At 42.3% G+C, this 11480-nt stretch overlaps 1 protein-coding gene across 1 annotated transcript in view; it reads left to right on the forward strand.

The window, feature by feature from the left end:
• Positions 1 to 9010: 9010 nt before the first annotated feature.
• BCLAF3 (BCLAF1 and THRAP3 family member 3) overlaps positions 9011 to 11480 on the forward strand; it is a 28602-nt gene continuing 26132 nt past the window's right edge. The window contains exon 1 of the mRNA XM_049767447.1: positions 9011 to 9051. Within this exon, the coding sequence (XP_049623404.1) occupies positions 9011 to 9051 (41 nt within the window). The remainder of the gene's footprint in view (positions 9052 to 11480) is intronic.

Here is an 11480-nt window from a genome sequence, read left to right on the forward strand (position 1 = left end):
GTGATTTGCAGGCAGGAGCCCCAAGTTTGATCCCTGGCACAGCATGGTTCCTCAAAGACCACCAGGAGTCACTTGTGAGCACCAAGCTGAGATGAGTCACTGAGCACTATTGGTGTGACGCAAAGAAATAGTTTTTCTTATGCTTTGAGATTTGACTTTAATTTTGCCTGATTTTAGGGTTTCCACTCCTGCCTTTTTTTTTTAATTCCATTTGCCTAGTTTACCTTCAATTTCTTATTTTAACCATTCTAAAGCTCTTTGTTCTGGAGCTGGGAGATAGTTTAAAGGGCTGGAATACATGCTCAGCATGTAAGAGGTTCTGTATTTGATTCTGAGTACTGTACGGCCTCCTGGGAGCCTTTTAAATAACTAACTCTTGGTAGGATTGATTGGCGCTGGAACATTGTATGCCTCAAATTCCACTCTGAATAATTTTGGTCTTTTGGTTTTATTGTGGGTTGGGCACACCCAGCAGTATTCAGGGATTACTCCGGTACACTTAGGAATCATTTCTGGCATTTCTCAGGAGACTATATTGGGTGCTGAGGATCGAACCCAGGGTGAAACTGGCTGGGTTAGCTATGTGCAGGGCAAGCATCTTAGTTCTGTACTATCGCTCCAGCCCCTTTGAATACCGTTGTAAATCATGGTGTCTTTTTTTTTTTTTTTTTTTGGTAATCATGGTGTCTTAATTTCCTTCCTTCCTCTCTCCTTCCCTCCTTTCTTCCTTCCTTGAAATCTGATTTTTGGAACCCAAATTGAAACTTTTTATAGGTGAATGAGGTCCCTTCAAATATATTGTTAGCACTTATGTGTTGCTTTCAACTCTATCGCTATATTTGACAAGATTGTGTGGATTTTCTATATAAAAATCTGCTCTCTTTGATGAGATTCCTTTTTTCCCTCTTTTGTATAAAATTGGGTAGTGTATTTAGGAAGGATGTATTTTTCTGGGGCACATAGCTGAAGTAGAGTTGCCATGTGCTAGCTATATTTAATTTTGAAGGGAATTATCAAAGCAACTGCATCAGTTGAGCCTAGCCAAGGATGGATGAGGGTTTCATTATCTTGACAGTCTTCAGTATTTGTTATTCATTTGCCTTTGATTATAGCTACTTGTTATGGAGTTTTTGATTTGATTGGTATTTTTCTAATGATTAGTAATGTTGAGTATGTTTTCATGTGCTTCTTGGGCATTTGTAAGTTGCTTGTGTGGGAGGTGGCATACTCCTGGCTCTGGAGTCAGGGGCTGCGCCTGGTGGTGCTCCAGGAAACAAATGTGGTCCAGGGATTTGAACCAGATCCATGACAGTAGGCTCAGCTGCATGGAAGGCAAACACCTTAACCTCTGTTCTCTCTCTCCGGGCCTCTCTGCCAGGTTTTTTGTTTTGTTTTGTTTTGATTTGGAGTCACACCTGGTAGTGTTCAGACATTATTCCTGGATTTATGCTTAGAAATCACTTAGTGGGCTCAGGGGACCATACCAGGCATTCAGCTATGTGCAAGGCAAGCACTCTGCCCACTGTACTGGCTCTCCAACCCCACCTCTCTGCCTTTGGTTTTTGGGCTAAACCTGGCAGTGCTCAGGGGTTACTCCTGGCTCTGCGCTGAAAAATTACTCTTGGCAGGCTTGGGGGACCACATGGGATGCTGGAGATTGAACCCTGGTAGGTCACGTGTAAGGCAAATCCCCTACCTGCTGTGCTCCAGCCCCTCTCTGCCCATGTTTAAATGGGTTATTTGTATTTAGATTACCTTGTATGTTCTAGAGACAACCCCTGATCAGATATGATTTACAGGAAAAATTTTTTTCATTACGTAGGTTGTTTTTACTTTGTTGATTGCATTGGTTGTAATATAAGTATCTTAAATTTTTGCTGATACCCAGTTTTTAAAATTTTTGTTCCTTGTTTTTATCTTGTATCGAATAAGTCACTTGGATCCAGATTACAGAGTTTGTTTATTCTTAGTTTTCTCTGTTTTATATTTTTACCCTTTGGTTCATTTGAGTTGATTTTTATATTATAGTGTATGTCAGGGGTATTCCACTTGATTCTTTTTTTGTGTACTAAGTTGTCCCAGCACTGGATGTTGAGTTTAACTTTCTGATGTCTGACTGACTTGCTTTCTCCTTACTGAGCTTCAAATCCACATATTGCTTGCAAAACATTTTACTTTTACTTTTATTCTCCTTTCATCTCTCTTCTCATATTCAGTTGCATTTTTCCTGCTGTCACACTGTACAGTCATTTTAATTTTCTCTCTATCTTCTTCATCTAATATATACTTTAAGTATCCTAGATTTATTTTTATGATTGATTAATTTTTAAGGCACCCTGATTTACAAAGCTATTGATAACAGAGATTGAAAATACATTCTTAAAAGCTATTGGATGTATTTAATTGGAGTACATACTTCTAGTTTTTTTTCTTTCTTTTTCTTTGGGAGGGAGCATACCCAGCCGGCAGCACTTGGGTTACTCCTGGCTTTGCATTCAGAAATCGCTCCTGGCTCGGGGGAACTGTATGGGATGCTGGGGATAGAACCTGTGTCCGTCTTGGGTCAGCCACATGCAAGGCAAACGCACTACCACTGTGCTACCACTCTGGCCCCACTTCTAGTTTTTTTTACATTTCATGGGTTGGGGGAAAGGAATTTTGTTTAGTTGTTAAAGTTCCTTCTATTGTTCTGAGGTCACGAGGGCATCATCAATCTTGAAAGTTTTTGCAAAATCTGAGCATAAATATTAAATTTTATTATTTGGGGTCAGAAAGATAGCACAGCGGTAGGGCATTTGCCTTGTACACAGCCGGCTCACAACAGACCTGGGTTCAATCCCCAGCATCAATATGGTCTCCCGAGCCGCCAGGAGCGATTTTTGAGCACAGTGCCAGGAGTAACATCTGAGTGCTGCCGGGTGTGGCCCAAAAACCAAAAAAAAATTTTTTTTTCATTATTTGAATAGTTTTGGCACTGAGAGCTTTCAAGTCTTTTTTTTGTATGTTTATTGATCATTTTAATGTCTTTTCTGTGGAGAATTGAAGGCTAATACTACTATTCAGGAGGCAGGATGTGGAGGGCAGTCAGGAGTCTGATTTTGGACATGTTTCTCTCATTCATTCAGTGTGCTTTTGGGTATACAATACTGCAGCTCAGAGAGTAGGTGGGAGAGGGCAGGTGCAGATAAAATTAGTAAAGGAAATAGGTTTATTTATAGTGTCTTGAAGGCCATGTAGATATGAGAAGTCCAAAGACTTAAGTTACTCTTTATTTGTTGTTTGTGACGCAAGGTACTTTTTGTTGAATCAAACTTACTTAGAAAGATGTCAAAGGATGAGGGCTTGAGGGATAGTACAGTGGATAGGGCAGTTTGCCTTGCATGCAGTTGCTCAGGTTTGATCCCTGGCATCCCATATGGTCTCCTGAGTGATTTCTGAGCACAGAGCCAGGAGTAACCCCTGAGCACTGCCAGGTGTGGCAAAAAAAAGACATGAAAGGAGATAAAGAGAGAAATACATGTTCAAGAGAGTACACAGGTTTCTCCAGAGTGGGAAAAGCAGAGCACACAACTAACCAATCATGATTAAGTGTTTAAGGAAGAACATGAGTTTGAAGAGCAAACTGAAGTCATTATTTAGAGATTTGGGCTAATTGTTTTAAAATGGGTCAGGGTGGTGGGGAAAGATGAAAGGAACCAGTAAAAGAGAGGGAAGGAATTAGAGGAAAGAGTAAAACAGGAAAGTATATATCTGTCTGTCGATCACTCCTGGAATTTAGATGATTTTTCTTGGGAAGAAGGTTGTGATTGACTATCAAGTGCTAATGTTAGTTTAGAGGGAAGGTGGAAATAAGGCCTTTGAATTGAATAACATGGATTTTCTTGTTGAATGTGGCCAGAGAAGTTTGGGACAGTGTAGAGATGGGATTGTGAGATTGGTGAGAAACCTAGGAAGAGCATGAGAATTAGAGAATGACTCTGGTGTTCTTTTTTATGATTAAAACCCAACTACAAACAAGTTTGTAATCATAGTGCTTATGTGTGTGTGTGTGTGTGTGTGTGTGTGTGTGTGTGTTTGGTTTTTTGACCACACCCGGTGACACTCAGGGTTTACTCCTGGCTATGTCCTCAGAACTTGCTCCTAGCTCAGGGACCATATGGGATGTCGGGGATCGAACCCAGGTCCGTCCTGGGTAAGCCGCATGCAAGGCAAATATCCTACCACTGTGCAATCGCTCTGGCCCCTTAAATAAAGATATTTAATTAAAAAAAAGAATGACTGTGCTAGCCTGGCAGTCTTTTTTGTTTTAAAATGGATGATTATGTTATTTTACTTGTAATCAACTAAATCGAAGTTGATGTAAAGCTCAGTGTCCATTAGCAGCTGAAAGGGTAAATTATGGCATATATGCACATGCTGGAACACTACTCAGTACTAAGGAGAATTGCTGAGCATGCAATAACATGGACAAATTTCAAATGTTTTCTTCTTAGTAAAGCTAGACACAAAAATCCCCCTTAGTATTGGATGGTCTTATTTATCTGCCAGCCTAGAAAAACTGTCGTATACACAACGGAAGCAAGGAAAATGCCAATGAACTAAAGGGTCTGAAAATAAAAGATAAATGAAGAGATTAGCCCACCCCCCCATTTTGGGCCACACCCAGTTTTTGCTCTTTTTTCCCCCAGGACCTGGCTCTACACTCAGGAATCAATCCTGGTAGGGCTCAGGAGACCATATGGGTGTTCAAGGCAAGTGCCCTTCCTGCTGTACTATTGCCCCAGCCCAGTACTGGCAGCTTTTTTTTTGAAGAAGTTGACTGTAAATGGTGCAGGAGAGGGGCTGGAGAGACGGTACAGCAGTTAGGTTATAAAGCCCATGGCCACCCCCTTTCAACCCTAGGCACCAACTGACCCTCTAAGCATCAGGTGTAACCCCGGAGGCTCCCATGAACTTGGGTTTTTGCCTGGTGGCCCCTGGCACCATAAGGCCCAAGCAGTAACAAGTCTTTATGCTCTTGTAGTGAACAGTGCCCAGTTGCTGTGAAAGGCTGAGCATGGGACCCAGAGCACCAAAGCATTTGGGTTTCAGAGTGTGGGGCAAGTGGAGTGAGATTGTGTGCTCTAATTAGCTGCAGCGCCCTGCTGGGAATAAGCTGCTATTGCTCCTGTCTCAACTTTGTAGCTTTTTATTAAACATATGCGTAGCCTACCTATGCCTAGTCTAAGAAAGTGAAAAACTCCAAGTCTTTATTGTAGAGGGGCAATGAATTCTTTCTAGCTGCTTCCTGCTGATAGGGGGCAGTTGTGGGACTATCTCTCTATCATTTATCTATCTATCTATCTATCTATCTATCTCTATCATCTGTCTGTCTGTCTGTCTATATCTATCATCTATCTCTAATCTATCTCTGAGCCATGTCTCCATTCCCTGTGAGTCTTTTGATAATGAAATTTGTGAGGGGGGTTGCTTGGACTTGTCTGTCTATCTATATTTCTATCATCTACCTATCTTATCTATCTATTGAAATACTCTATTTAATTTTTTTCTTTGGCTATTTCTGTGTCTAAATATCTTTTTTCTATGAAATCTATTTAGCTCATTTTCTCTTTCTCTGTCAAAATCTCTTCATCTATATAATAAATCTTTTCCTCTTTCTCAATTTCTCTTTTTTAATCATTTTTCTCTCACATTCATTTCTCTGTTCTTCATTCAATTTCTCTCTTTTCAACATTCATCGTTTTGCTTATATTTATTTTAACCAAGTACATATTGCCATACAATGTGGTGTTGGGGATTGAGCTGAGTCAACTGTGAGTAAACCGACGTGCTTTAATTTAACTCTGTGCTCTCTCTCTCTCTCTCTCTCTCTCTCTCTCTTCTCTGTATTTCTTTAAGTCATATGCTCCCTCTGTAGATTAATTGCTCATGAAGGTAGGAATTTTTACTCGTTTTTGTTTCATTGCTTTAAAACTCATTTTGTTTATTGTTTTTATTTACTCAGGAATGTGCCTGGAAAATAATAGGTATTCTGAAATTTGTTGAATTGATGATTTTGGCGATTTTTATTTGCTAAGTAAACATTTTCTTTCTATATGATTATTGTTTCATATTGCATTTGAATATTTCTTTCTAGGGCCACTTCTTTTTGGAAAGAATCTAGAGCTTACACGAGTGGAATTGAATGCACTTCCTCTGGTGAGTAATCTCTTCAATCCTATGACTATATATTTTGCTTCCTTTTCAAATCCATTAGAGCAATAGCTAGCAAATACCCTTGAAGCAATAAACATGCCCTTTTCTAAAATAATTTTCATGTTCTTTATTAATTTTGCTAAACTCTTTCCCCCCACTTCGCTTCCCTGCCTTGTTGCTATGGTGATGACCAGGGTTGCACTCGGGCCTGGCTCTGGAGATGGTGAGAGTCGCATCCTAGGTTGTGGTGCTCAATCACTGGGCTAGGGGGCTTGCCAAGGCACTTGCTCAGTGGGGGTTGCACTTGTCACTTCTGGTGCTCACATTCTGGCCTAGCAGCAGTGCTCACACACATGCTCACCTGGGAGCACACTTCCCAGGTATGGTGCTCACGTATCTTTTAGTAGTGCTGGCTGGGGGTTGTTCCCTTTTGTGTACATGGTGTTTATACACACCTGACTAAGGTATGGCTGGGAATCATTTGTAGCACTGAGGCCCACAGATAGTAGAGCTGCCAGGCTCCCAACACAAGAGTCATGAGGATCATTATCAGTCTCTCAGGCCCCAGAGAAGCCCCTTTCACACCAGTGTGCACGTGATGATAACGGTATGCTACTTCACATGACGGTAGTGGTACGTCACTTCACTATGAATAACCATAAGCATCTACAATATCTTTAGAAATATGAAAGAGGTTATAATAAATGAGACATAAACCTTTTTTTTTTGTTTTTGGGCCATACCCAGTGGTGCTCAGGGGCTACTCCTGGCTCTGCACTCAGAAATCGCTCCTGGCAGGCTCAGGAGACCAATATGGGATACCTGGATTGAACCTGGGTCCATCCTGGGTCTGCCACATGCAAGGCAAATGTCCTGCTGTGATAGTGCTCTTCCCCCTGAGACATAACACTTCTTAATCTTATGTGCATGATTGCTACATGTATTATTCAGGGACATGTGCATCCATCAGGCATCTGGGGCCACTTAATTATAGTATCAGAACTGAGACTATATTAGTGTAAATAACAACTACTATAGGTTATACCCCAAAATCACTTCCTACAGCTATTGCTCCCTTAAAACTAAAAATTTCAATAAACCATTTACCTTTTTGGAGGGTGGAGGGCCACATACCATTGCTCAGGAGTTCCAGCAATTTAATGCAAAGGCCGAGAATATGGTGATTCTCAGGCCCTGCAGTGATTGGGATTACCCAGGTTTACCTTCACGGTGTTTGGGGACTATGTGGTACCAGGAAATCAAACCAGGGTCATCTGTATGCCAGGCACGTATATACCTTAACCCTTGGATGGTCTTCAAGCCTGAAAAACCAAATACCTTTTCAATTTTACTTAGTTGACATTATTTGTTTTCATTAAATGGCAAAATTTTTTTAACGTTTTAGTATATTTGGTAGAAGTTAAAGCAATGAATTACTGTAATTAGGCCTTGTCATTCATATTATCCAGCAATGGAAAATACAGGCTCTCACATTAAGTATCTCCAAACATTTTGACTATGACTATATGAAATGTTTATACATGTGGTGAAGGACGGGAAGGCACTGGTGGTTTTGTTCACAGAGTGGGACTCTGGGAATTTTTTTTTCTGGAATACTGACTTAGCAGTTGCAGTGGGACCAAGCATTATTCTTATCTCTTTAAATGGCTTCAACTCGGAGATCATGAAACCACAGTGCATTTGTTCCAATTTGTTCCACAGGGTTCTTTTTTGTATGACTTAGGGCTTTTGCATTTATTTTACATTTTTGAAAGTTTTTTTTAAATTTTTGAGGAGTCTTCTAATTGGTGTTTCAGAGTCAAGAGCCAGTTCCTTGAATGCTTAGGCTCTGTGGTGCTTGGGACCATAGTGTGCTTGCCCCAGACCCCACATGCTAGGCTCCTTGGCCTGACTACCTTTTTGCTTTTGGGCCACACCTGGTGGCTCTAGGGCAGTGATGGCTAACTTTTTTCAGCCTGAGTGCCCAAACTGCTGCACAAAACCAAAGAATTTTCTCAAAAATGCCAGCAAGTCAATTAAACCTTAATAACAAGATTTTAGTATCTAAAAACTATGCGGCATGCGCTGCGTATCATAATTGTGGACCTTCCCACATGTCAGCTGCAAGGCCTTCATGTGCTACCGCTGGCACGTGTGCCATAGATTCGCCATCGAGGCTCTAGGGTGTTACTCCCCTGGCTCTATGCTGTGTATGCGACATAACCCGGATTCATTTGCTAAACCAGAAGTGATCCCTGTGCACAGAGCCAGGAGTATACCCTGGGCACAAGCATGAACCCTCACCCCCCAAAACTAACCAACCAACCAACCAACCAACCAACGACAGTGGGTTGCAAAAACTACTTTTTTTTTTTTTTTTTTTTTTTTTGGTTTTTGGTTTTTGGTTCACACCCAGCAGCACTCAGGGGTTACTCCTGGCTCTACACTCAGAAATCTCTCCTGGCAGGCTCAGGGGACCATATGGGATGCCAGGATTCGAACCACCGTCCTTCTGCATGCAAGGCAAATGCCCTACCTCCATGCTATCTCTCCGGTCCCGCAAAAACTACTCTTACCTTTACTGAATTATTGTTTTATCTTGACTGAAAAAAGTTGACTTTCTGATGATTTTATGTATTTTATTCTAATAGTCTTTGGTTCTCTTCATCTCACAGATAAGGAAAGGGAGGCACAAAAGGCTTAAGTAACTGGTGATGGCATTCTCTGTTTCTGGGACTGATTTCAGGTTCATTGAACACTTGGTGAGACTGTTTCGCTGCAGTGGACAAGGACACAGCGGCTGAAATAGCTAAGGATGTCGTCTTCATTCTCTCGATCCCCAAGGCGGACATACAGGTAAGCATCTCTGAGATTTGCCCCTTGATCATGAGTTTGGGCTATTTGAAATGGAGTAAATTCCTGGGCCAGGTTATTCACAGTAGGTGCTTTATAGGAGTAGAGGCGACATTTTCAGGAACCGACAGCTGCGTTTATTTTGGCATATGGCATCAATTATCCTGCATAGAAATGCTTATGCCCTGGACTGATGGGAGACACAGGCATTTTTGAGTGTTGCCTTTTTTCCATCAGTAAATGGTTTAGAACTCTTTGTGTGCATTTTATTTGGTTCAGAGTTTCCTGTGTCTTCTTTTTTCTGTTTTGCTTTTCTTTGGTTTTGGTTCACTCGTGAAGTACTGAGCAGTGCTCAGAGGAACCATATGCAGTGCCAAAGATCAAACTGAGGTTGACTGCATGCAAGGAAGGCACCTTAACAACCCTTGTGCTGTCTTGCCAGCCCTTGCTCCTCTTCTTCCTACTTATCCTCTTGCTCTTTCTCTTCTCTTCCTCCTCTTCTTCCTCCTCCTCTTTTTCATCACCAGGAAACAGGTCCCTGCCACTCCCTTAATCTTCCTAGCTCTCCGCTAAACAATCTGATGCTCGTGACAGGTAGTTTGGGGAGCTTTCCCTCCCCCAGAACCATGTAGTAGCTTGTCTCGGAGGCAGAAGAGCATGGTTGTTCCCACCAGTGAATGCAAACCAGCATTTTCTCTCTAGCACACTGGAACTAGCAATATGTCAGGATATGATTCGTGTCTCTGCCCTTCCTGTTTTGAATGATTCAGTTGTAGTTTAGCTCTGCTCTTTCGAGGTTGGTCATGCCACTATATTATATATGTTACTAAATTGGAGCAGCTCAGCTAGTATATGGTATACTTGCTCTGAGCAGTTCTGGGATTACAGTGACAGGGATGACATTTTATGGACCTCAGCAGGCACTGAGGCTGGAGGAGGGTTCAATGCTAAAGGCAATTATGAAATGGGGAAAGTTCAGTGCTCCTGCCTGGGTCCACATGTAGGGGTGAAGTCTGCTTTGGTGCCAAGGATTGGGGGTAGTAAGACATTTTTCAAAGGAGAGTTGAGATTCTAGTTGGCTGCTTAAGGATGGGTCACATTTCTGAAAGCAGAAGGAAAGGTCTTCTATTACAAGGGACAATAGAACCAAAGGTTCAGAACTATGGAAGTAACTACCAAATACTGGTTCATACAAAGGTACCATAATTACAGATACAGAAGACAGCAAGATCCTTTTTACTTTGTGGTGCTTGGGACTGAAACCAAAGCTTTACATGAACATGGCAAGTGCTATACAATGGAACTCCACCCTTAGCCCCCTTTTCCATGTTGTTATGACTTGGCCATATGTTCATTCATGATGTGTGTTCATATTTTCTTTTTTGTTTTGTTTTGTTTTTTTTGGGGCACACCCGGCAGCTCTCAGGGGTTACTCCTGGCTCTATGCTCAGAAATCGCTCTTGGCAGGCTCAAGGAACCATATAGGGTGCCGGGATTCGAACCACTGACCTTCTGCATGCAAGGCAAATGCCCTACCTCCATGCTATCTCTCTGGCCGCTCATATTTTCTTATTCAATCAGTCATCAACAGTTTTCATTCTGTGAACACCAAGGCCGAATTGTGAGTGAAGGGGAACTAGGAAAAGTGGACCTGTAAATGGCTTTAACATGACGGACCTTCCAGTAGTCTTTGCTGTGGGCAAAAAAATAAAAATCCTGCCAAGCTTCGTGCCTGAGTTTTGACATCAGCCTTAGGACTTGCTCAAAAATGATAAAGGGGCTGATTCTACACTTGAGCTCCATGCTACTCTGTTAGCCTGCCTCCCTGAACCCCCCAAGAGATTATGATTCCCAATACAGCAGGAAGCCAGGGCTCCTCGGGCTGTGTTCCTCTCAATCTGAGCCCCCGAAAGGCCCACTCTAGAGGGATCGAGCAGGGTGACCTGACCTCTATTAGGGGCTTCACTTACACCCAGACTTTGCCTTGAAGGAGACATTTTTCTTCATTGCAGACAGAAAACCAACCAGCTCAGAGCCCTGAGGAAGGCCCTCGCTCCATTTTTTCAGGCTTCCTTGGCACAAAACCTGCTAGTGCCACAGCTACTGAATGAATGCCAGACTTGGAAAGATGTACCTGTGTCTCCTCAGAGGCTTCATGGGTCCCTAAGACCTTTACAAGAAACCTAATGGTGCAAACAGCCACCCCAGCCACTTTCCTCTGGGGAAGGGAATTCCTCACCATTCAGCCCTGGTGCCCAATGTGAGGGCAGGGTCAGAGGCAGGGCTGGGCTGGGCTGTTTTGTTTAGCCTGACGAGCTGTGTTCTTTGGTGGGGGAGAAGGGGCTGCTTGCTTTGAAGACTCCTTAGAGGCCCTGCTTGCTGCCTGTGATGATGTGCAGTTAGTGGCTAATAGGCTTTCTACTGAAGAACAC

Source organism: Suncus etruscus, chromosome X, assembly GCF_024139225.1.
Source record: "Suncus etruscus isolate mSunEtr1 chromosome X, mSunEtr1.pri.cur, whole genome shotgun sequence".
Classification (NCBI taxonomy): domain Eukaryota; kingdom Metazoa; phylum Chordata; class Mammalia; order Eulipotyphla; family Soricidae; genus Suncus; species Suncus etruscus.